The following is a 27,662-nucleotide window of genomic DNA, read 5'->3' on the forward strand; positions in this document are numbered from 1 at the left end:
TTCTTCTTTTTAAAAAATTACAGGTTATGACATAACTTGAAATCAAACTGTTAAGCAGAAATGTCTGCTTTCACCCACATTTGAAAATTCTAGTGCAAGCGAAGGTGTCTTCTGCAGTTACAGTTATCTAAATCATCCATGATCCGAACACCAAAACAAAAAAGAATAGTGATGACAAAATAAAACTACAATGAAAGTCCATAAGATTTCAAAAGAAAATCCATAACTAGACTTTTTAAGTATAAGATCTAAAAGAATTCTTTTAATCTATAGTAAAGTATCTTTTTACCATTTTATTTTTTCCTTAGAAAAAACAACCAGGAATAGGAGTACCTAAGCTTTTCATTGGATTAATTCACTTGTCCAAAGATTACAGTTCAGATAATATATTGTACCAAGATCTAGATTAATAAGTGCTTAATGGACACTTCAATTAACAGCAGATTGAGAATACTCTCAGGTAGATGAATCAAATCCATTCTTCCCCTGACATAGCAATTCTTGTACCTTGAAATCTTTCAAAGTGTGTAGTTTAGAGAAAATACAAAATACGTAGGGAAAGGCATTTGTAACCCAAATATTCAGAATCAGAAACTCAAGTGCATATTTTTAAGTCACTACTTAAAAGCTAAATAAAAACTTAACACTTTAAGCAAGGTTGTATCATCTTCAAAATGCAGTAATGGTATAATATGAGCATAGAAACTTCTTTGTCATCTGTATAACCACAGAGAGACTAGGAACCTTTTAATAAATTAGCTAATAATAGCGTCAAATCTGACAAACTTAGTCATCCTCAGCAGAAGTACCTGGCTGGGTAAAAATAAGTTCATTGCTATTTGCGGCAAACAGGGATTATATTTTGAGGTGGTTTTGAGATGGCCAATATAAACAAACACAAAGCTATATATTAAAATGTTCTTAGTATACACATAAATTATTTGGTTTTAAACTTAGTGATTCTGAAATTTTACCATATTTGAAATGAATATATATTGTGTTCATGTATAAAACATCTCACTAAAGAGTTGATGTCACCTTAATCATTTATAAACCCGAATAAAAATAAACTGCATTTAATGAATATTCAAAAACTTATAATAAAACTTAATGTTTGTACTATTACGATTTTATTAAAGTGGAGTCATTTGTGACTTCTTCCTTTTTTTAAACAACTATATATACTTTTACTGGATCCATTAAAACCAAATTATTTTCTTTCTAACACTTACCTTACTTTAGAAGAATTTCATCTAAATACTAAAGTGTCAAAGAATTAGAGAATTTCAGGCCTAGAAGAATCTTTAGAGTATACCCAGTGTAGGGGATCCCAAACTTTACTTTGCATCAGAGGTCCCCGTGGTCCTCACTGAAGTGCAGATGGTCAGGCCCCTCCCCACCCATCTGACTCAGCAGGCCTGGGGTGGGGCCTGGAAGTAACCCCCATCCCACCCCAAGTGGATTCTCATGTAAGGGTCTATAAACCACTGGGAGGAACAACACTGTGCACCCACCCTCTTCCCTAAACCAGGAATCCTACCACATCCACCATCCTATTGTATCCATTTCTGCCTCAAACTACTCCCTCCAAAAAAAACAAAAAAACTACTCCCTCCTCAACCCCTAAGGGTAACTATCTCCTGAGGCCGCCCATTAACACATCAAATGGAAGCGTCTCATAGAAACTGGTACATTCAAAACATAAGACTACCCGACATGAGCTTACACAAATACACCAATGCAAAGACATAGTGAAGAATTAAATGCATGAACTGACCTGTTTCTTCTGGTATTTGTTTATGAGTTTCAAAAACAAGGCGTAACATCTGGAATAGTTGGCCAAGGCTACACAGCAGTCATGGTAAGAAGTAAGTTTGCTGCAGAAATGCCAAATGGGAAAATAAAAATACACTTTTCTTTTTTCTCAGCAAGTTCAAACACACATGGGGTTACTCTAAATACAGATGTTCAAAGCATTGCCCAGTGCCTGAAAAGGAGTCTACAAATACTCCACACACCAGTCCAGAGAAACCAAAAGGAGGTTTGCTATCTGCTCTGGACTCTGGGGGCGGGGGGGTGGGGTGCATGGAGGAGATCCTTTGAAAAAGAGAAACCTGAAGCCTCTAATACATGTATATGGTGTGAATTTACACTATCCATGTGGTTCAGAAAACACAAGCTAAGAAATTTACACAAATTCTGTTTCGATACCAACCACTGAATCCCCTGAGACCCCATGAGAAACAAATGTTAAACTGCTTGAATATTCTAGGATGGTAGTGATATACTAATATCAGGCAAAATAGACCTGAAAGCTAAAAGCCTTGAAAACAGCTTCAAAATTTTGAAGGCATGCAAACAAGCAACCAACCAAGACCCACAAAGCAGTATTGACCAACCTATATCAAATTGGGAGATGTTCATAAATCTCTCATTAAGTGATAGATTAATAGGTAAAACATCATCAATATTGTAAAAAAAAAACATGACCATGTACCAGGCCATTAACAAGTCTCAGTAAATGTTTAGAGAACTGGTGTCTTCCAGCTCACATTCTCTGGTCAAAGAACAATTAAGTTAGGAAATCAATGTAAGAATACATATCTTAGAAAACATACTTTGAAAACTTAAAAACATAACTTATGGGTCAAAGAAACATAAAAGTTTAAAAATAAGACACGGACCTGAATAACTAAAAATACCACAAATCAAAATTTGTGGGATACAGCTGAAGCATTATTTAAAGGAAAATTTATAGTCTTCAGAAGGATTTTTAAAAAGGAATTGAATTTCTAACTAAAACAGAAGAAAAATATGATATATCCAAAGATAGTAGAAGAAAAGGGTTAATACCTATAAGAATAAATGAATATAAAAGAAAACAAACATACAGTGGAGTGGATCAGTAAATCTGCTCATTCTTTGCAAAAACTAATGAAGTTGGCAAACCTTTGGCAAAACTGATTGAGAAAAAAGGAGAAACATCATAAGCAATAAAAATAAGGAGTGAAAATCAGTGTCAACAATGCAGAGGCAGTGTGACATAGTGGTTAAATGTATGGATTCCAAAGCCAGACCCCCTGGTTTGAATTCCAACTATATGACACTGAGAAACATACTGAGTTTCTCCATGACTCAGTTTCCTTATATATAAAATGAAGACAATAATGGTAGTACCCACCTTTAAAGTTGTTATAAGGAATAAATTAATTCATATTTGGAAAGTGCTCAGAACATTGCCAGGCACACAGTAGTCGCTACCTAAGTATTTGTTAAATAATATTACTGGTAAATATTATTAGTAAAAGAATAAAAGGGGACATGATTCGAAATGCAACAGAGATTAAAAGGATAATAAAAGAATATTAGGAGTGACTTTATATTGTTTGAAAACTTAGATAAAATGGGCAGATTCCTATAAAAATATAACTTTCTGAAACTAACCCAGGTACAAATAGGAAGAATGACTGGATATATGACCATTAAAGAAAGTGAAGCAGTAGTCAGTGATATTCACACATGAATGTGTGCAGACACACCCACTAGGATAAAATAGCTTTTCAAGGAAGTTCTCTGAAGTTTTCAAGAAACAGATAAGTTTAATTTTCACAAATTCTTCTAGAAAAGAGAAAAAATGGGAATATTTCCCAACTCATTTTATGAGGGTGGTCTAAACTTGACACTAAAACCAGACAAGGACAATGTGAGAAAGGAAAAGTACAGGTTAATCTAACTCACAGATGAACAATCCTACACGAATTATTAGTTAATTAAACCTAGCAATACATAGCGGCTTAACATGAGAGAATCTATTAATCTGTGATCTACTATATTAATGAATTAAAAAAAGAAAATCCACATAATCAAAATAGATTCAGGGCAAGCATTCAAGAAAATTTAACATCTGTTAGTGTGAGAAAATTCTTCCTTAACCTTCTGAAGGGCATATACAAAAACCTACAAAAAAAATATTCTTTTTTTAATTTTATTTTATTATGTTATGTTAATCACCATACATTACATCATTAGTTTTTGATGTAGTGTTCCATGATTCATTGTTTGCGTATAACACCCAGTGCTCCATGCAGCACGTGCCCTCTTTAATAAATATTCTTTTTAATTGTAAAACCACAAAAATATTTTCTTTAAAGTCAAGAGAAAGGCAGCAGTCCAACACTCTTACAACTTTGTATGGGACATCCTGAGCGATGTGGTAAGGAAGCGGTGGGGACAGCAGGGAAGAGTTGTGATAATTGGGGGAAAAAAGCCAAATTATTCCCATTTGCAGACAAATTGCATAGAAAATCCAAGAGAATCTATAGACTAACTCTTAGACCTAAATTTCATCAAGGTTCCTGGATAAAGATTAATAAGCAAACATCAATACTATTTATATAAACCAGCAACAACCAATTAGGAAATATTTTATGCACATATTTTATAGTCAGCATGTGCTACAATATTAGTTTCAGGTGTATGACATAGCGATTTGACAATTCTACACATTATAACATGTTCACCAGCGTCTACCACCATACAAAGTTATTACGATATGATTGACTGTATTCCCTATGCTGTACTTTTCTTCCCTGTGACTTATTATTTTATAAGTAGAAGTTTGTACCTCTTAATCCCCTTAAAAAATATGTTTAGAGATTGCATTCATAGTTGCAGCAAAAGCCATGAAGGAATAAATCTAACAAAAGATATGCAAAATCTTTTTGGAGAAAATTATAAAATTTTATGGGAAGATATAAAAGAAAATGTCATAAATGTTTATTGATGGAAGACTCAGTATCATAAAGATGTCAATTCTCCCCACTTGCATCCCAATTGCTCTACAGACTCAGTGTTATTCCATGAAAAACCCTAATGTTCCTACCACAAACCTTAGCTGATTCTCCAATTCTTGAGAAAGGGAAGAATTTGAATCTTAAAGGAGAAAAGGGGTGAGAGATTCATCTTATCTTATAGTAAGACTTCAATCTCTAACAGTAAAAACAGTGTGGTGCTGATCTGAGGATGGACCAGAATGCCCAGAAACAGACCTACAAGTATATAGAATCTTGTCTTTGACTAACTTGGCACTTAGAATCAGTGGGGAAAAAAAAAAAAGACATATTCAATAAAAGGTGCTGGGACAACTGACTATTCACATGGGAAAAAAATTAAATTGGATCCCTACATGCTACCAGATACAAAAACAAAATGTATGATTTTTATAATGCTTCAAAATGGGAGTGCTAAGTCCCCAGAATTAAGTACCCAGAACGGAAAGGGCAGTGCTGAAAAATCAAATCTGGACTCACATCCTCATCCTGGGGTCAATTACCAATTCGGGTCTTCAGAAAAATGTTCTATTTTGTTAAACAACTACAGTGAAGTTTAAGAAAGGCCTAGGATAATAATGTAAAAACACTGGCAAAGAGCAGTGAGAGAAGAAATATAAACGCATAATTTAAAGACAGTTCTGAAACTTAACATCTTGCTTTGAAGAGACCTGGATTCAGATAGTCATCCCTTCTGGGGTGAAGTGTAAACATGACAAGTAATATGTGAGCCAAAGTTCAGTCACACAACTGAAATAAAATAACCTTCTACTACAAATCAGTTCAGATCAGACTTTCTAAGCAACGCTCCCCTTTTTGAGTTATAACCATTAAGTACTATTTCCAAACGTACCAGAAAATTTATCATGTTTGGTGATACAGTTCTTTATCTCCAATAAGCTAAGAGGAATTTTTGTTTATTCTGTAAAAACCGTATGATAACTCACAACTCACCAAAGAACTAAGGTGACTTACAATGGATGAGTTTAGAATCACGTTAGGAATACACAGGAAACGGGGTCATTAGTTTTACATCATTTATTTTGAACTTGGGCCACTAGATTTACTTTTGCTGCTAGGGGAAGTAAGAAGCAAAAATAAGATTCCTTGCCAGCCACACACACAAATATTAAAGATAACCCAAAATTGAAGCCTTAGCATTTGTGTAAGTTTACTTTGTTTTCCTCGTCCACCTACCTGAATATTCTGGCAATATTGGTGCACACATCCTTGTCAGCCTCGTACTGTCCCATTGCTGTGCAGAGCAGGGGGAGGGCACTGATGCTCAGCAACTTACTTCTTGCTAGTGGTGAATCAACCAAGTTTCTCAGTGTAGCAGTCACCTAGGATAAAAGAGGGTTTGTGCCATTTTTTTTTTAATTGAAAAGTACCACAACACCAATCGGTACCGCACAATTGGTCCTACAATCTTCATTCAATCAGTAGCAAAACCAAGCCCCTGTTAGGTGTCTCCTACTAGACAACATGGGCTTAAGGACAAATAGCATGAAATGGAAAAAAAAGAGATGAATACAGAGAAAGCTTACTTTGGTTCAAAGGTTAAGAATGAGAAATTCATGTTAATAAGCAATTAGTATACCAAAACCCTAGGGTTAAATAAATCATCCTCTGGGTTTGTTAGCTGTCCCTCATAAGACTTTCACTTCACCCTGTGACATGTCACATCAGTTTCACAGATTAGAAACCTCCCCTTCTGTAGTTTTAAGAGTAGCATCAAATAATGCTCTAGCCAAAGGATATTTAAGACCATTAGTTTCATTCTTTTTTGAGAGACAAGAATTGATTTCTTGAAAATGTCTTAATTAGGTTTTTTTTAAAGATTTTATTTATTTATTTGAGAGAGAGGGAGAGAACGAGCAGGGAGGAGGGGCAGTGGGAGAGGGAGAAGCAGAAGCAGACTCCCCACTGAGCAGGGAGCCTGATGTGGGGCTCGATCCTAGGACCCCGGGATCATGACCCAAGCCGAAGGCAGATGCTTAACTGGCTGAGCCACCCGGGTGCCCCCAAATTTGTCTTATTTTGTAAAAAATGTTCAGGAAAGCTCTCTTTGTCTAAAAGTGGAGAAGAAAAAGGGGCACTTGGGAGGCTCAGTTGGTTAAGCAGCTGCCTCTTGGTTTTGGCTCAGGTCATGACCTCAGAGTCATGAGATCGAGCCCCATGTGGGGCTCCACGCTCAGCTCAGCAGGAAGTCTGCTGGAGATTCTTTACCTCTGCCCATCCCCTTGTTCTCTCTCTCTTTCTCAAATAAGTAAACAAATTTGTAAAAAAAAAAAAAAAAAAGTGGAGAAGAGAACAATTCCATAAATCTAATTTACTAAACATAAAGTTTAGTGCAGCTAATGCTGCAGTTCTCTAATACTTTCGATATGCAGTGTGATCTTTCCTCATGGAACAGGACAAGGCAGACTCTTGATGAAGAAGAGTCAGCTCAGGAGTTGGACACCTGGTCAAACCCCAGCCCCACCACTCACTAGCTTTGGTTAGCAAGTGAACCTCCCAGGGAACATTTTTCTCATCAGTAAAGTGGGGATGGTGATAGCTCCTTGGAGTTGTGAGGATTCAATGAGACGAGAATTGTGAAGAGCATTGCCACCTGTCATCTAACAGGAGCTCAAACATCATGGTTGCCATCTCCACATTTGTTGTGGGGCTCCACACCCAAAATGCAGAAGAGAGATCACTGGCCTTCGAGTCAAATGATGAAGATTCAAGTCCCAAATCTCTTTCTAGTTACGTGACTGAGGCACCCACTCATTGCTCGACTTCCCGACTTTCTCATCTGTGTAAAGCAGTTACCATCCCTGCTCACCTCCTGGGGTGGTTGTGTGTATCAAATGGAAACATGTAACAATGTCTCTGTGTGCTGTAAAGCATTATGTAAATATAAAGCTTCATTATAGCCATAGTTAATAAACTTTAACAATTATTAAGATATGTATCTTTGATTAGTTTTCCTTTGTCACAACAGCAACAAAAATATAACTGATGATCTTTAAAGCAGAGAAAATAAAAATAATGCTTCGAGTAAATGTGTTCAAGTCTTCTGAAGTCAATTCAATTATACAGCAATTCAGTAAATTATTCCCTGAAAGCTTCAGCATCCAAAACATTGGAGGGAGAAACAAACTACTTGAGCATTCCCCTTCACCGTGGATCTACAGCATAGTCTCCTAAGCTAAGGAATGGTCTTCTGTGAAGGCTAATACATCATTTTAGGCTCTCTAGGCCATCACCACGATAAAATGGAAAATTCTCATCATCTGACCCTGGCTGTACCTGTTCTCCTTCTCTAGAGACAGCCCAGGCACTCAAGCGCTGCTGGATTACATCAATCCAAGGAATGCCTCACAAGCGTTCCCACTTGGAATCCAGAGCCCAGATGCCTGTGTGAATCCTGACCGGAAGTCAGGCAGCCAGAGGCTGTGGAATACCCGTTCTAACCATCACACACAGAAACCCATCCCCTTCCGCAGTCCCCAAGGCTTCACGGATTGGGTACCACGATCTATAGCCACCCTCTTGCTCCCCTCATCCAACCTCTGGCAAGGGACACTGTCAGCAAAAGTGATGGTGGTGTTCTTAGGAGCTTTTATTTTCTTGTTTCAGCCTCAGTTTTTTCCTCTCTCTTGACCATTTTTCTCATCTCATTAGAAAAAGTTAAAATAGGGGCGCCTGGGTGGCTCAGTCGGTTGAGCGTCTGCCTTCAGCCCAGGACATGATCCTAGGGTCCTGGGATCAAACCCCACACTGGGCTCCCTGCTCAGCAGGGAGTCTGCTTCTCCCTCTCCCTCTTCCCCTTCCCCTGCTTCTGTTCTCTCTCTCAAATAAATAAATAAAATCTTTAAAAAAAAAATAAAAACAAAGAAGAAAAAAAGGAGGAGAAGGAGATGAAGGGACAAGGGAGCAGAAAAGGAGGATTTCTCCTTTAAGAAGCTTCTGGCAAGAAAGCACAGGGGATTAGCAGAGGCCTGGTGGTAAACCCCAGCCTAAAGCCCTGAGGGCTGAGGATCAGGAGGAGGTCACCAGGCAAAGGCAGCAGTGCAGGCCCCCCATTTTGAGAGGCTGGCTGAGAGCCAGGAATCTCACTGCGGGGGTGGGGGTGGGGCTGACTGCCAAGCACAGACAAGGGGCTGTTTCTGGGAAAAAATGTGTAAAGATCGGGGCGGGGCGGAGAAGGAGAGTCTAGTTAAATCTTGCGCTAACAGTAAAGGCGAATTTCTAGTCAACCCACTTAACTTTCAACCTTGCTCCCCCTTTTAACAGAGATATATTTGGGGAAATCACTAATGAGTTTTCCTGCCCTCCCCCCAGGAAAGCCCACCCACTGGGCCTGCCCCCAAAGCAGGAGTTCACCAAAGTCCAAGCTTTAAGCTTGCAGAAGTGTACCCAGCTCTTAACTTTCCATTCTAATTTATATTGTTCCTAGCTCTGCCTAGTTATGTACTTTTCTGTTTTACTGTCTATAATCTTTTAAGTCATCTCAAATCATTTAGGACAGAAAAAGAAGTGCAAGTTAGATGATTACGTCGATGCCTGTTGAGCTTCCAAAGGGCTCACTGGAGCAGTTCTCATGTGTCATCTCACCAAGAGCAAACAGAAAAATATGTTTCGATTATTTTTCTTCCCATCTCCTAACGCACAACTGCATGGGGCAGCGAGGCAAGCAGGGGGAAAAAGAGAAAGGAGAAGAATATGGAATTGATCATCTACAAAGATGACTGATAAGAATTTAGGTATCCCTGCTTCTTAGCCGGTGTTAGATGATGTCTGAGGTGTCACATCACCCTACATTTTCAGTATAAGCCAAGAAAGAAACATTCTGGTGTGATTCTGGTTACTAATCTGCTCCTGAAAATGGACTGAGCTACACTCTACAACTTTTTGGTGCTCATTTTTTTTCTGAGGCAATTCCTCTCTCTGTGTTCCCAAATTCCTTGATCATAAGAGGTATTGGCCCCCACCCTCAACCAGAATCTCCAAGCAAAATTGCTGATGAGTTTGGCAAAACTGTCTTCTCTAGCGTTGAAAGTTCTCACTGTGTCGTCAACACTTGGAGATGCGTTTTAAAGGGAAAAATTATATTGAGAAGTGATTAGATAATTCATAAAGGCTTTTATAATTTATAAACAACATTTTAGTATAGGAAAATTAGAATTCAAAATATCTTTTTTTCAAATTGATTATAGGCACGTAGTTATCAATTTCCAATTATGTTTTCAACTATTAATTGAAAAACCTTAGCAAATGCAAGAAATCGTTGTCTTAAAATATGAGGCCCTCCTGATTGATATCACAGGATTTAAGAATGACAATACAGGCCCAGCAGCTGGGGCCCCATTCCTGCAGGCTTTACTGCAATGGGGTGTGTGAGCAGTGGGGTGGGCGCAAGGTGGGGAGGGCTGGTTAGTTGACTTGAGCCTCCGCACACTGCTCATTTCCAGAGTGGTTGGCCCTCTCTCTTCCCTTTGCACTATTCCTCCATCAGAATCCTCAGTCCCCAGGGAACCCACGAGCTTCTGCCCTAGAAGGCATTCTGCTACAGAGCACAAGGGCTTGGAGCTCACAGCCCACCACAGAACTCCTGTTTCAGTACGTCAGAAGTTAAGCAGTCTTTTTTGGCGAGCCTGGGAACTTCACCATCAATCATGATATTGTTCCTTGAAGAAATATTTTCCCAATTTCAGAACACCAGCTTTCAAAGAAACCTCTGGAACACAACACAATTAAAAACCACATCATCAATAGTCTGAAAGTTATTATGTTTCCTCTACCAAAATCAGCATGAGAATTCAGTTTTATTTATTTTTATACATTGAATGTGATTATGGAAAGAATTTGAGCAGCTTCATGGTTTATAAATCTACCCTGTAAACTTGATCTCATTTGCTCCCTAAACCAGCCCCATGAGGCAGACAGGAAGGGTATTACAAGCCCCACTTTTCAGAGGAGGAAACCGAGTCTCAGAAAGTCCACCAGCCACCAGGTAGGTGGGCATCCTAAGCTCCAGCTCCTTGTCTGTTGTCTCTCCCACTCCACTTGGCACTTCTCTAAAAGCATTCATTTTATTTCTCTATCATCTGGAATATCCATAACCAAAATCCCTCGAGCTTTATCTCAACTTAACTGCCAACTGCAAAATGGTTCACTTCCCGCTGATGATGTGAAAGAATAAACACAGCCGCCAGAGACCGCAAACAGTGTCAAATGATTTAAGAACCAAAGCCACACCATTTTCCAACCTCAGCAAAATCATCTCCCTCTATTAATAAAAGCACATTCATTTTCTGGATCTGTGCCCGGTTGCGACCACATATATGCCCAAACCAGAGCCTCTGTGGTAACTGGAGGAGTTTCAGATTGTCTCATAGATGGTTCATGCAGTTCTGGCTGAGACAAGAGACATCAATGACAAGATGTCACTGTACCCATGAAACCACCAGGGCCCCCACATTCCTAAGCATTTTATTGGAGTTAAGAGCTATGCATTTGAAAGTAATATTAATTCATAATCCTTGATACTGCTTGGTGCCTGGCTATGGAGCCCATTTGGCACATTCCTACCATGGGTGTCCTCCTTCAGCAGGAAATGATTCTGTCCTTCTCGAACACCCAGTGCCCTGTTCTGAGACTCTATTTAACGCTTGCCTATGTTCATTACTCTCCGGTTACTGCTTCTATGTCAGTTACCTTGGTAAAATGAGTAGGTAGCTGATTCTGCTAGTGGTGGTTATTCCATGTATCAGCATGCTTGAAATTCTGAATGTCATATAAACTACATAGTATGTCAATGCAGTAAAAGGAGGAAAACGAGTCTGAGAAAGATAATGTAATACCAAGAACTACCAAGTAATAACAACAATTTTCCCCGATTTCATGTTATATTTCTTTATTGCCACAACTAATATGTCTACAACGAAGAGACGAGGCTGAGGAGATATGACAGCAATTAAGAAGCAAACGTCTCTCCCTGGAAACAATAGGCATAGGAATATTTACTTCCCACGCTCTATGTACCTTATGAAGAGATATTCTTCAGCATGACACTCCTGGCCGCACTCCATCCCTCACTTCCCGACTGGGGAGAACAAGGTGCTCTCCCCTGCTCCTCCTGGGGCAGATGCAGCTTGTGATGAGGTAGGCAGGTCTAATTCAGAGGTTCAGGCAGGTTCAGCCTGCCTACCTCAGCTATAAATTACAGCTTTCAACCATGGTGATAATCTTCTCCCCCTCCCCATCTGCCTTAGTTTCTCTCTTATTTCCAGGTTCAAAACCCAAGGCATTACATTACAAGTCTGGGGTCTCTGAGTCTCCCCAAATCTTTAGATATGCCTTCCCTGGAAAGTCTGAGTTGAACATAAGTTACCTATTCAGAGGTCTTTCCCTAGAAAAGGAGGAGTGGAGAAGAAGGGCCAGAGTTCTGACTGCCCACTCTCTCATGCCAATTGGGTGAGTGAGTTATTAGCTATAATACTGCTATTCCTTATAGAAAAGAAGCCTCCTAAGTAATAAATAGCGGTCCCCTTCCCACGTACAAATACATCATTACAAAATTAGCAAGCCTAATAACCAATACCAAAGATTGTGACAAAAAAAGTTGCATCCCATCTCAAAAACAATATACTATAAGAAAATGAGCCAGAAATAGTACTCTAGTTGCTGATTTTAATAATGTACTGTAGTTATGTAAGATGTCACCATTGGGAGAAGCTGGATGATGGTGACACGGGACCTCTCTGTACTATTTTTGCAACATCTTGTGAGCCTATATTTAATTCAGAATAAAGGTTAAAAAAAAAGACACAAAAAAGCACACACTGTTATGTACCATTTATATTAAATTCTAGAACAGGCAGGGCTTATCTGTGGTGAAAGGGATCAGAAAAAAATGGTTCCCTTTGTGGGGTAGGAGAGTGGGAATTAACTGGAAAGAGGTGGAAGGAAATTTCTAAGGTGATAGAAATCTTCTGCGTCTTGATAGGGGTGTGGATTACATGGCTGTATGCTTTTGTCAAAACTCATCAAACATGTAAGATCTGAGCATTTCACTGTATTAAAAATTATATGCAATTAAAACAATAAGAAAATAAATGACCTCATTTGCTCATTTCCTATTCAAACAAAACCTTCAAAAAAGATGCTTTAAAAAGATTTTTTTTTGTTTATTTTTTTAAGATTTTATTTTTTATTTGAGAGAGAGAGAGAGTGAGTACAAGCAGGGGGAGGGGTAGAGGGAGAAGCAGGCTCCCTGCTTAGCAGGGCTTGATCCTGGGACTCTGGGATGATGACCTGAGCTGAAGGCAGATGCTTAACCAACTGAGCCACCCAGTGCCCCTATTTTTTTCTGTTTAATCATCAGATCTCCAATAAAATTGTAAGAATTTAAGAAATATTAAAAAAAAGAATTCAAGAAATATGACCATGGGAATATTTGCTCTCATGGGTATGCAGTTTATCTCCCCCAATAACCAGAGCAAGTTTCCATCAGGTGGAAGTTATTGCCTTGGTTCCGATTTTATGGTCTGAGAGGTAGGCTTCTCATAGGCAAGTGTAAGCCAGAGAAAGGGAGTTAACATACTTTCCTACTTAAGTATGCATACTCATAATAATTAACTACCTAAATAAGCATTAATCTCCACATTTTAAAACCATAAAATACAACTAAAGCAAGATTTAAAGGACCCCAACCACCTTGATACAGTTGTTAATTACTAACATAATGTAAATCACTGCTTCATTGAATCTCCAGACTTCAGTCAAAGGCATCTCTTAAATTCCCCAGATCCTTGAAGCAGGGAAGAGTCAGCTCTGAGACTTCGGCTCCATTAAGTACCCAGAGTCCCATGCTGCTGATATAACACCCCCTTCCAACTTTAGTTTCTATTCAGCATGGTTCTCCATATAGCCTCTCAAAGACAGAAAAATGAAAAAGATCCAACATTTGAAATCCACCTCTAACTCTGTCATTTTAATTTCTTGTGATTAATTTTTTTTTTCTCATCAGAAGAAATGGCTCTTTGAAGCTCCAGGTTTTGGTAATTCTGATCTTACTTTGTTTAACAAATTTCTGCTGAGTGCCAACTATGTACCAGCTATGTATCATGTCCTATTCTATAGTGCTTTCACAGATCAGCTCACTTAATTTTCCCAACTACCCGTTAAGATGGTCCTTTATTGGGTGCCTGGGTGGCTCAGTTGGTTAAGCATCTGCCTCTGGCTCAGGTCATGATCCCAGGGCCCTGGGATCGAGTCTGCATCGGGCTCCCTGCTCTGCAGGGAACCTGCTTCTCCCTCTGCCCCTGCTCCAGGCTTGTGCTCTCTCTCTCTCTGTCAAATAAAAAAATAAAATCTTTAAAAAAAATATGGTCCTTTATTTTTTTAAGAGATTTTATTTATTTATTTATTTATTTATTTATTTATTTATTTATTTGAGAGAGAAAGAGTATGTGTGCATGAGCCTGGGGAGGAGCACAGGGAGAGGGAGAGAATCTCAAGCAGACTCCAAACTGAGTGCAGAACCCAGCCTGGGGTTTGATCTCATGACCTTGAGGTCACGACCCAAGCCAAAACCAACCAATGCTCAAATTGCTCAAATGACTGAGCCACCCAGGCACCCCTAAGCTGGTTGTTTAAAGATGAGGAAAGGAAGGTTCAGAGACTGAGAAGCACGCTCAGGTCAGAGCTAAAAGGCCAGCTCAGGCCTTTGGCCTCTTCACTAGAGAGCCCTGTCCCAGCACCAGGTACAAAGCCAAATGGACCATCAGGCTCTTGAAGATGTGGTAGAGGAGAAGCCGGACACAGAATACAGCAGTGAACTCAAATCGGTCAAAGCAAGGAGTTTACTCTAGGGTTTAGAAATGACTTTAAAAAATCAACTATATCAAAACACCTTTTAATTTAAAAATACAGAGATAAAAAACTCATCCAAGCGTCAAAGAGAGCATGGACCACTAGCAGCATGACTGCATCCCGCCTGCCTACTCAAACTTCTCCATACAAAGGAGGGAAGTCCTCTTCGCACGGGTGCTGTTGGCCAAGGCTGACCAACCCAATTCATGCTTTTAAGATCTCTACCCTCCTGTACATTGTCCTTTCTTAGTTTTCTGACTACTTTTTTTTCCCATTGCACAAATTTGGCCATTTTAAAGAATCTGTTCTCAGCCCTCCTCTATAATCTTTCTATACTCTCCCCTTGAGTAACTTCATTGTCTTTCTTGACTTCAACTATCACCTCCATGCAGATGACCCTAAATCCGTTTGCTTAGCTTTACTTTCTCTGCTAAGCGCTAGTTCGTACCTCCAGTTGCTCACCAGACAGCCCCACTGGGCTATTCTACTGGCAACTTAAAGTTTTCAATGAAGACTAGTTACATAATTTCCTTCTCTCACCAAATCAGTTCCTTGTATAACTCTCTAATTTCTCATGGTAATAGTAGCATTTTCTGAACCATCCAGGCTCATAATGCCTGAGTCATCTCTCTTTGTTTATTTCACTTTCCTTTTCCCCAAACTCAAGCCAAGGTGAAGGAACGGAGCAGGGAGTGACAAGGGCCAGGGGGACTGACATTACCAAGAAATTTCCTCTTAGGACCAGGCAGATAACAGGGGAGATGTACTGAGCAAAGGAGGGGGAAAGATTAGGATTTGAAGGACCCTCTGGGGTGACACTTGCAGACCTCAAGAAGTGAGACGAGCATGAGCAGCGGGGATGGAAGCAAACCATGGTATCCGGGTGCTGCAAGACAATCTTAACTTCAAAAACATACCTGAAGCAGGGAAAGAATATACTTCTCTATGGATTTAACTCAAAATCAAATGAGTCAGGCTGTAAAGAAGAAAGGTTGGAAATACAAAGGAATAAAAATTAGGAATGTTAGTTCAAGACAATCTGGGTTTTGGGCGCCTGGGTGGCTCAGATGGTTAAGTGTCTGCCTTCAGCTCAGGTCATGATCCCAGGGTCCTGGGATCGAGTCCCGCATCGGGCTCCCTGCACCTTGGGAGCCTGCTTCTCCCTCTGCCTCTCTCTCTCTCTCTCTCTCTCTCTCTGTCTCTCATTAATAAATAAATAAAATCTTAAAAAAAAAAAGACAATCTGGGTTTTAACAGTTACATTATATACCTACCTATAAATTACCTAACTACAAATGTGATACCTTGAGATTTTCTTCAATGACAGTAAAGCAGCTTTCTGCCTGGTGTTCTTGAAACACAAGAGGACCGACAAAACACCAGGGGAATCAGGGCTTGGTTGTGATGATGACTTCCATTCCCCAGGAAGGGGGCATGAAGGAGACCACAGCAGACTTTCTGATGGAGGGGCCTCCAGCAGTTTTCCTGTGTTATGCCTTCCCAAATGTTAGCCTTAGGAGTCAGAAATGAACCCTAACACCTCCTGATAATCCATTCCACATTGACACTGACAAATCCCTACTTCTGTCTGTCACCTCCTTGGGTGATGCAATCCACTACTGACATGGAGGGGCCCTTGCCTTTTACCTGACCTTTCTCTTTTTCCAGGTTTTGGGGAACTCTCCTGAAATTCTAGTATTCTGGAATTCAGTAAACGTGCACCATTTAACTTTTCTTACTCTTGCAATTTTACAAAGTCGTATCTCCAGACTGGGAGTATTAATACTTCCACTTGGTGCACAGGTAGTGGCTTTCAGACCTTCCGAGCAGCAACACTCATCCTCTTAAAATGCTATTAAACATCTGATTGGCTGAACTGAAGGCAGCATTGCATGTGTGGAAATGCTATGATTTTGTAGAAGAACAAGGCATCAGAATACTATTATCTGGACACGGGGATCTCCAAAATGTAGGCCCCTACTGGCAGCTGTCCCATCCTCCACTATCTTCCTCACCACCCAGAACATGCCTGGCATAGAGCAGCCCCTCCCCCAACACCTGTGAAATCAATGTCTCTTGATTTTGGCCACACAGTGATAAATATACACATATATGTATATGTATATGTGTTACAACAACATAAAGAAAACCTTCAAAAATCTCAACATATCAGTATTTTTTCCTGTAAGCCACGTTAGCCCGGATGCTGTGGAGGAGCTTTTTTCCACACCCATTTCTGGATCTCATTCCTTTAGCTCTATTATAATCTGCCTCAAATCTAAGAACTGTTGGTAACACCTCTTAACCGGGGCTACTGTGTGTGAGATCTCAGCCCTCCAATCTGTTCGTACCCCTGATACATTCTCCTCCCATCACTTTTCAGCTTTGTGGTCTTGATCAATTTCCTATCTCATGCACATTCATCCTTCTGCCACTCTGATCTCACCTCCCCCCCCCCACCCACGCCCACCTGCAACGGCTCCGCCGAGTCCACACTGCACAGCCTGGTGTCTGAGACTCAGGGCTGTGGCCTATGAATCTCAGACTCTCATGGAACGCCCCTGCTCTGGATCAACCTACCTCCTCAGCATGCCCCAGGCACACCTTATCCTTTTCCCTTAGTGCCAGTTTCCCGAATCCTATACAACTTTCAGGCTCCAGCTTTAGGATGTCCAAAAGGGCAGCTTTAGGGAAACACAATGACTCTAGCATTTGTGCCAGATGCTGGAATGTACAGTTTTGTAATAGGAGGTCCCCAGATGGTGTGCTAAAGTTACTGAGTTTCTCCCGGTTGAAAGTCATGAAAGAGAGGAACTCACAACTGTCCAACGTTGCCTGCCTTTGTCTCTTTAGCCTTGCCATGTGTTCTCCGGCTCATAGCCACAGTAATTTACTGATTTTTTTTCTACTGAACGAAGTTGCTTTAAAAAAATGTCTCACGAGCTAGAGTTACCGAGTTCTGCAAACTAGTGTGAACAAACGATTCTGCACATGGCCAGATCTGTTTGGTTACATGTGCACATGAGCTGGCTAGTGAAGAGCCAGTCAGTGTTACACATTCACAGGAGTAGATTTTCATCTGCTCTTCTTGTGTAGCCATGTGGCTTACATTTTATCAATCATGTGATATAAAACAGCTTTTCTTCAATTTAACGAAATATGAGGGAATATCCAGTTCAGGGTCCCTGCAGATGAAATAGCCTCAGATGATATCTCCTCCCCCGACCAGGTCTGTAAACACACACACACAGAGTGACACTGTATAGCTGATGCAAATGGGGCTTGGTGACCACAGTAGGAGCACATTCTTAGGAGGTGGCCCTTCCTCCTGCTGAACTGTGCTCCAGGGAGAAACCTCAGGCACGTAAGGCCTGCCCAAGCCAGATCCTCGGCAGCCTCAGAGGAGGCCTGGAGACCATGACAGTGTCTGGTGAGTGGTGGCGGGCAGTGAGGAAGAAGTTTCTGCAGTGTCCCTTGTCACACCACCTATGCATGGATTTTGGGAAAGGAAAAGGGCATCTAATCCAGTGAGTCAGTTTGCACCTAAGGATGTTGAGTGGAGGGAAAAGGGAAGGAAGAGAGGAACATTGGGAGTATGACTGTACTTACTGCTATACCAGAGGTCCTAGCTCTGGACTGGATATATTTTAGGTCACAATAATACTCAATGTTCCTTTATACCAACTGACCTTATTTGTATATATTTTATTATAAATATATAAATAAGTATAAAAATAAAAAATACATATATAAATAAATTTGTATATATTTTATTTATATGTGTATTTTATTATAGATTATAATATATTATATATATTTACATATATATTTATATATGTATTATATGTATATAAGTGGGTTAGAAAGAGCTTTTTTTTTTAAAGATTTTATTTATTTGTCAGAGAGAGAGTACAGGCAGGGGTGCAGCAAGGCAGAGGGAGAAGCAGGCTCCCCACTGAGCCAGGAGCCTGATGTAGGACTCAATCCCAGGACCCTGGGACCATGGATCTGAGCTGAAGGCAGCCACTTAACCAACTGAGCCACCCAGGTGTCCCTGGAAAGAGCTTTTTTAATCAGACAACAATTTTAGAAGCTGTTGCATAAAAATTAAAAAGAGTGAACACCCCAATGGGAGAACAGTTCAGTATTTGAGGTATATCCTTATCACAGAATATTACACAGTCATTAAAAAATGTAAAATAAATCTACAAGGGGTTCTTACTATGTATTGTTACATGAGAACACAGAAGTGCATGGAATAACCTATTTTTGAAAACCTATGATTGTAAAAGGTGCTGAGCACATCAGTGTGAACAATGTTGGCTAACTGGTTGGAACAGGAGAAATGAGGAAGGAAGAGAGTAATGGAAAATAAGCAAAAACAACTATTAAAAATAAGACAGTCCATGATAAAAATCAAGAATTATATAAAATTATGCATATGTAAGTATATATTTGCATGAAAATGCAATGGAAGAATGGTTACTAAAATGTTGGAGGTGTGCTATCTCAGGGTAAAAATATTTCAGGGGATTTTACATTCTTCCTTATACTTTTTTTCCATTTTACTAAGGAAATACATAACCAAAATAATGATTTTCATTGAGGAAAAATTTTGAATAACTCACTAACACGGGCAGCATGAAAATAAGGTTTCTAAGTCTTCCTAGACAAAAGATGGCACATCCAATAGAATTTTGAATCATTCATGACTAAAAGGGGTTTTCACAATCTTTTTTCAAAACGGAGACAGACTGCAAAGTCCAAAATTAATGATCATCATAAACACTTTAAGCATCTTTAAGGCAGGGCTTAAATTTAATTTTTAACACAATTTCCCAAAGGCTCCAAGCACTCTGAGTGCCCAATCAATCCTCATTAATTGACAAGCACATTTTAAATCTCATGAATTATTACATCAAAGATGCTATTATCTGATATACAAATGCTATTAAAAAGTAGAATCTCATCTAAAAATGAATATGAGAGCTGAAGCAGCTCCAGTGAAAATAATTTAACTATGAAATTTAATCTGCCACAAAAGAAGTAATAAGGGCACCTGGGTGGCTCAGTTGGTTAAGCGACTGCCTTCGGCTCAGGTCATGATCCCGGAGTCCTGGGATCGAGTCCCACATCGGGCTCCCTGCTCGGCAGGGAGTCTGCTCCTCCCTCTGACCCTCTTCCCTCTCGTGCTCTCTATCTCTCATTCTCTCTCTCTCAAATAAATAAATAAAATCTTTAAAAAAAAAAAAAAAGAAGTAATAAAAGTAACACATAACAAATTTTTTTTCATCTTGCCCCTGGTCATATTAAACGTATCTAGTTTTGCTACCTTCATTCCTGTAGCCTCAGGAATGCACACCCCCCAACGACTGTCCACTCAATATCATTAACTTTTGCTTTTTATGGCAGATACAAGATTCATGACATTAGTTACCCATCCTCATGAACAATATCCAGTCTTTGAAACTCTGAAGATTAAAACTCTGCCTGTTAAAATTCTGATGACAGCCTGCAATTGTTTTGCAGAGTGAGGCTACCTTTTTATTCTCCTAGGCCTGCCTTCCCTGTGGATAGCAGAAATGGACACTGAAGCTGTGTAGAGAGATGCTCTGTGAATAGCCATGCAATAGCCTTTCCAGGCGAAATGGGCACACATGGGGTGTCGGGGGGGGCAGTGGCTTCTTCTCTTGATCCCTAATGCCAGGTACGCCTACCTGGTTGTTGGTGACAGCCCACCTGTTACCTGTTACACCCACCTGGCAGGTAACTGATACTAGGGAACATGAAAACTATTTTTACACATATAACTTGTTCAAGTAAAATACTTACTTGGACTAGTAAGTGGCCTGAGTTAGGCAAACAGGTACCACATTTCTTGGTGTTCTCATTTATTTGCTTTATCAAATTCATCAATATCTCCACAGCATCTTTGCTGATCATTTCATTGAGAAATCGTGGATTTCCAGAAATGAATTTGATAGCCCCCATACAGTATAAAAAAGCGTCAGTGTTAGTTTGCAGATCTTCACTTCTCAGGACCTCCAATAATGATTCTGTCAAAAAGATGAATTATTACAAATGTGTAAGAACTCGAGAGAGACATTTTAAAGCACTTGTATGTGAACGTCAAATACAATTTGTAAAACGTTAGTACTACCTTCAAATGCTTGTTAAGTGTTACTCATGTGGTAAAAAGAGATAAGCTTATTTGTAGCTAAGACAAATCTCTAATAATAATGACAGTGAAAGGATGGGATTATTGGGGCGCGTGGGTGGCTCAGTTGTTAAGCGTCTGCCTTGGGCTCAGGTCATGATCCCGGGGCCCTGGGATCGAGCCCCACACCGGGCTCCCTGCTCGGTGGGAAGCCTGCTTCTCCCTCTCCTACTCCCCCTGCTTGTGTTCCCTCTCTCTCGCTGTCTCTCTCTCTGTCAAATAAATAAATAAAATCTTAAAAAAAAAACGAAAGGATGGGATTATTAATATATAAATAAGAACACATTCTTTTAATTAAATGCCACTTCTTGTCTCTTACTAATATTTACCAACCTTTATTTTTAGTTACAAAAATGTTGAGTTATTAGAGGACAATTGATAGTTGAGACAATTTAAGAGTTAAATTTCAACAAACTTTTGAGGATATACTGGTTGCTGTATGAATGGGAAATCAATCAAGACAGGGTCTTTTAAGAAATCTCAATCACCACAGAAAGGGATACTTTGAAGATAACATCCACTGTTTCCTGAGACAACTTAAGAACATCCATCTGAATAGCATACAACTACTTCATTTTAGGGGTAACCCAGGCAATTCTGATAAGGTTAATCATGCCTCTTTCACATTTAATTTTATTAATGTCAGTGTGATCATTTGTCAGAATCTTTCTTTGTCCCTGTCTGCTGCTGTCAAAAAAGAGATCATTTATCGTAGGCAAAAAGAGAACTCAGGACATTTTCCATGTTGCTGCCTTGCCTTAGATCAGCAATGTGAATTCATAAAAAATTTCTATTGAGGTAACTATTTAAGCATCTTAATTATTTAAGGGTGTATCAAGACTTAAACAGTATTAGCTAGGAAGGTAGAGTGTAATCAAATTTCTCTACCAACATATCTGAAACACATCTGAGACACTTTGATGTCAAATGTCTATAACAGCTGTCTTCCAGTTTGTCTTCCAAGTTTGAGTCATTCCTACTCCATCAAAAGCCCCAAAATTCCAGTTATTTCAAATACCATTAAATGTATTTTGTCTGATAATCAATCTGAGACCAGGAAATGGATTTTTAAGTAGGGAACACTTGATAAAGTCACATAATGTTACTACAGTCTCTCATGGTTCGTCTCCCCCTCCGATTTCCCCCGCTTCATTCTTCCCCTCCTGCTATCATCATCATCATCTTCTTCTTCTTCTTCTTCCTTCTTCTTCTTCTTTCCTCTCCTCTCCTCCTCCTCCTCCCCCTCCCCCTCCCCCTTCTTCTTCTTCTTCTTCTTCTTCTTCTTCTTCTTCTTCTTCTTCTTCTTCTTCTTCAACATATAATGTATTATTTGCTTCGGAGGTACAGATCTGTGATTTAAAACAAACAGCCAACTATCCTTCTCGGCTCCAAAGGATACATTAAACAGAATGTGGAAAACACAGAGAAGGACAGACAAAAACTAGGCATCATGTAACTTCTGGATATTATGAGAAAATAAAATATTCTAGCTACCATTAATGATAACTTTGCTCCCCAAACTTCTCACTTGTACTCAAGGGCAACATTTACTCAGTGGTAGCACTGAATGATACTCACCTAGAATGCTGTCATTTTCAATCAGAGAGTCATTCTTCTCACTCCTGCTAATTTTAAATATAAGTTTGCAGACATTAAGAAGATTCTTTCTACTCACTTTAAGCTGCAGAGAAAGAAAACACATTTTTATTGCAGAGGGAAATAAAGACGCACTATCATTTTTTAACACAAACATCTATTTTTAAAGTGCTGCAAGGATATTTTTTAAAACATAAAGAACAAGTCTAAGCTTAGGCTCCATATTTGCCAACTATAGTATTTCATTAACTCACAGTAAATACAGTATAAATGGTCCTTAGGGTACGCACACTTTACTGATAAGCATTTAGTTCTTACTTCATAAAGTCTCATCCTTATACATGAGATTATTAGTTACTTTTTAAAGAGTATATGAGGATAAAAGAGGGGAGGATGTTGATAAGTTTAATTAAATGGAGTAATTGCTTTAACACACAAGAGTACAGGAAGACGGATACCAAAATTTCCGATTAGACTAACTTAGAAAAGAATAACTAGAAGGGGTGAAGGAAAGAAAAGAAAGGGGGAAGGTATGATTCTTTTTATTATAAAAAAACAAAAAAGCAGTAATTTTTTGATTAGATAATACATATATATTTATTTTTCAGGCTATATCTGAAATGCTTTGAGATAATAGCAAATAATGTTCAAAATTTAAAATTACCTTCTAAATCCTACAAAAATATTCTAGTAAATTAAACATAGGGGCAATAAGGAAGTATACTTTTTATAAAAAAGCACAGTAGAGGGGGACTAACTACATCAAATAGACTCAATTCACTGTATATTTATCTAAAGTGGTAAAAATTAAAAATTAAAAATATCCTAAGTGTCCGATATTAGAGAATAATTTAATAAACTGTGGAACAATACCATTCATATCAAGCAGTCATAGAAAGTGTAACTGTGAAACCATGTTTAAAAAAAAGATGTTTATGTGGCGCCTGGGTGGCTCAGTAGTTAAGCATTCGCCTTCAGCTCGGGTCATGATCCCAGAGTCCTGGGATCAAGCCCCACATCAGGCTCCCTGCTCAGGGGGAAGCCTGCTTCTCCCTCTCCCACTCCCCCTGCTTGTGTTCCCTCTCTCGCTGTGTTTCTGTCAAATAAATAAATAAAATCTTAAAAAAAAAGACATTTATAACCTATACTGTAAGATGGGAATATTATATGCCGTCATTGCAAGAATGAAGTTATCTGAACAAATAAATATATCTGTGTGAAAAGGATGAGCATATGGGTCATTATTTTATCATTAAAAAGCATCTTTAAAATTATCTTTGATATTGTTTATTAATGACTTTCCAGTTAGTTAAAAAAAAAAGATAATGGAATTTGTCAGACATGTTTTTAAAGATTCATTCTGTGTTTGATCCACAAATATTAATGAGCTCCTGCTGTGTACCAGGCACAGTGCTGTTCACTGCAGGAGACACAAGGATGAACATGGTCAGCCCGGCGCCCAAAGGGCAGAGGGAGGGAAGCGTTATCCACAGAGCAGTTTCCATCTGCCTTCCTGCTCTGGGCCCTGGACAGGTTATCCCAGAGCAACCTTGCAAACTAGGAGTTCTTTCCATTTTGCACCTTGGGAGTCTCTGTAAGTATTAGAAATGCAGACTCTCAGGCCCAGGCCAGCTCTGCTGGATCAGAATCTGTATTTTAACAAACTCCCCAAAGATCCAGTACTTGTGCAAGTCTGAGAAGCTCTGTTGTGGAAGCATCGGAAACTGTTACATGTGGCAGGATGGTCATTCCTTCTGTTCTCAGGAGGAAAAAAGGAAATGGAAATTAGAAAAAAAATGTAATGCTTAGGGGTTTCAAAAAATTATTTAAAAACCCAGAAGATAAGCTGACTAAAGAGAATAGAAATAAAATCTGTATCAATGGAAATCAATGTTGCCCTTAATACTCGGGAATATATTTTAATCAGTTAACTATCTTCCGCTACACTGTGAGCCTGTGTGTGTGTGTGTGTGTGTGTGTGTGTGTGTGTGTGTGTGTGTGTGTGTGAGACAGTAGCATGGGTTATGTACTTAATAAAATGTGTTGAATAAATGAATGACTACAACTAACCTCACCCCCCACCCAAGTCTTCTATTTTTAGTGAAAAGCGACAAAGGGAAAATGACAACAACTCATGTCCGGGTTCTCATTAAAGATCAAACAAACAAAAACCCGACAATTTCCAAGCCTGCTATGAGGTCAGTTTACATTCAAAGCACATTCCTATACCTTCTCTTTCAGTAACTGTAAAAAGTATGACTCTGAGACATGAAAATATAATAAAATATTAAATCATATGCAAGGAACATAGACAACCTTACATAAAAGAGCTCTTCCCCCCACCCTGACCGCCTCCTGCACTGTGCTTCATATTCTGCTCTCAGCAACACCCCCTCCAACAGCCCAGTCCCCCAGGTTCTCTGCGTGCTCACAGCCTCTTCTGCTACAGCACCAGCCGGGAAGGCAGGGGGTTGTAGTCACTTGTATTACCAACATCAAGAGTCCCTGGCACAGACTAAGTTCTTGTAGAGGGGTAGTTTACTTCTTACATTAAAAATAGCAGTCTTTTCTATTTGAAGCAAATTTGGAAAATTAAGGAGAAGTTTAAAAACACTTATACTACTACTACCACTATATATAATCACTGTTGACAGACCGGTGGGGTTTCTTTTCTGTTTTTTTTACCCCTGTATAGGGCACTAGATTTCCCCTCCTGAATATAGTTGCATTCATTGCATATATGTGTGCACTCAAAAAATTCTTAATATAGACTGAAACATTTTCGTAAGATCCTTTGACACAAAGGTTAAAATTAAACGGCTGTCTGGCAAAACCCCCAACTTACTTAACCAAAAACATGCAAGAAATCAGAAGAACTGACATTATGCTCACTGAATGTTTTTAACCATAAATAATTTTTTTAAAGATTTTATTTATTTATTTGACAGAGAGCGAGCACAAGCACAGGAAGCTACAGAGGGAGAGGGAGAAGCAGGCTCCCCATTGAGCAGGGAGCCCGATGCAGGGCTTGATCCCAAGACCCTAGGATCGTGACCTGAGCCGAAGGCAGACGTTCAACTGACTGAGCCACCCAGGCGCCCCTAACTATAAATAATTTTAAATGTCTGAATTTTAATACTAAACTGGTAGGTAAAATATTGGCAGAAACTAGAGAAGATATTAAAAACATCTTAGTTCCATATATCTTTTTTGTTTGTTTGCTGATTTTTTTTTTTTTTTACTTTTTATGATGTGGTCTTTTTATTTTTTTTTAAAGATTTTATTTATTTATTTGACAGAGAGAGAGATAGTGAGAGCAAGAACACAAGCAGGAGGAGTGGGAGAGGGAGAAGCAGGCTTCCCGCCGAGCAGGGAGCCCTATGTGGGGCTCCATCCCAGGACCCTGAGATCATGACCCCATCTGAAGGCAGACGTTTAGCGACTGAGCCACCCAGGCGCCCTGATGTGGTCTTTTTAAAACATATAGAATTCCATTCAGCAAGGCCTTATGCGAAAACAATACCTTGCCTGGAACGTTAGGGCAGATTCAGGTAGCAGACGGGAAGTTGGGCTTGATGGCCTTGAGGGTCCCTCCTGACCTGGTTCTGCGGTTAATCAGAAGGAGCAGACAGCCCATCTCTGCACCCTGGAGGGCAGCCTAGTCAGAATCGCCCCTGACTCAGCAAGGCAGTCAATGTCACACAGAGAGCTCTATCTAATCAGATTGAGTTCAGAACGTGATCACTGTCTGGGAGATCACCTAGCCTTTTACCCTAAAATAGTTACATTGTGTGGTGTATATTATTGATTTGAGTGGCACCTTTAATAACCAAAATAATATTTTCTTGGCAAAGCCCTGATGAACTCATGGCATTTTCCTCCTCATTTATCTATTTTCTGGCTTGGCATGGAGCAAAATGTCTGGGACCCAGATGAAAACCCACAGACAACGGATCCCTCAGCAGCTGGTAGCTTGGGCCTCCCCAGGGCAGCTACACTGGTAGGGCCTTCCAGCCTCCCCCAGGGGCTCTCCCAGGCCAAGGGGCACCCCAAATCCAGGGCCAGAGAGGAAATGGGACAAACATGCAGATATCTTTTCACCTTTACCTACCACTTTTTTTTCTTTTTCAAGTTTTTATTTAAATTCCAGTTAGTTAACATAAGTCTACCTATCACTTTTAACTTCAGCTATCTCTGTGGCTTATGCTATCTTTTGTTACATTAAAGCTGATGGATCAGTTACCCCCAATGAGGAGATTAAAATACGACTCAAATCACTATTTTAAAGAAGTATTACTTTTTGAGTCATATTTCATATCACAGTTTTTTTTAAAGAGGGTGAATAGTTTGTGATGACAGCTAAATAAGAATGTAGCTTCTCCAAAAAAATTACATAGAGTATGTAGTCAGAATATTCTGCTTCATGAAAGACATCAAAATAAGGAACAGTGGGCATTCTTACTGAGCTCTTCTTAGTAAGTATGCCAACGCTTACCTTCACTGTGTACTTTCAGATTTTAAATTATATGTGTTAACATAATAGCTTTTACTTTTATGAAACCAGGTAAACAAAGCTTCATTCATTTGTTTTAGCGGCTCTTTTAGAAAGTTCTCTAATAACTGTGTCTTATCTTTTGTTTCCAACTGCTTATGGCTATGACAACAAAGTGTTCCCCTCAAACAATGATATCATTTTGTTTGAGACAGAGTTTATACAGACTTTTATTTGGTGTCTGGCCTTTTCTTCTAACACCTCCCGGGAGCCTTCTGTTGCCACCTTCCCATGACCACATGTTTCTCTGTTTCACACTGGTTCATAAAGCACCTGGCCAGTGTATCCATGGCCCAGGTTACCCTCAGTTACTTATTAAATCATGGGGCAGAATCAAGCACCCAGCAGAAACCTTAGGGCAGAAACCACAGGTTGTGTTCTCTGATACCGATCTCCAGTCAAGCTACTTGAGAAACTGTTTTGAATGTATTTTCCTGTTGTCACCTTTTTTAAAAAAACCTAGCCACAGTCCAAATGTAAGAGTTTATTTGAACATTTTCCCCGTAGCCTTCCAGGTCAGCCTTCGTTCCTTAGATAGGGTTCCTAATCAAATTCAGAGATGTCAATTTATTACCTTGGTTTTTTTTCAAGATTCTCAATG

The 27,662-nt window shown here is 39.5% G+C and overlaps 1 protein-coding gene across 2 annotated transcripts in view; it reads right to left on the reverse strand.

Moving 5' to 3' along the window:
- Positions 1-27,662, reverse strand: part of ARMC2 (armadillo repeat containing 2) — a 107,529-nt gene that overhangs the window by 31,103 nt on the left and 48,764 nt on the right. For both annotated transcript variants that reach the window (XR_003521484.1, XM_027602554.1), the window contains exons 9-12: positions 22,492-22,594; positions 20,529-20,752; positions 6,027-6,172; positions 1,778-1,877 (exon numbers count right to left, since the gene is read on the reverse strand). Coding sequence is in view for 1 of the 2 variants with exons in the window: in XM_027602554.1 (XP_027458355.1) it covers positions 1,778-1,877; positions 6,027-6,172; positions 20,529-20,752; positions 22,492-22,594 (573 nt within the window). In the remaining variant the exon portion in view is untranslated. The remainder of the gene's footprint in view (positions 1-1,777; positions 1,878-6,026; positions 6,173-20,528; positions 20,753-22,491; positions 22,595-27,662) is intronic.

This window comes from Zalophus californianus, chromosome 7, assembly GCF_009762305.2.
Source record: "Zalophus californianus isolate mZalCal1 chromosome 7, mZalCal1.pri.v2, whole genome shotgun sequence".
NCBI lineage: Eukaryota > Metazoa > Chordata > Mammalia > Carnivora > Otariidae > Zalophus > Zalophus californianus.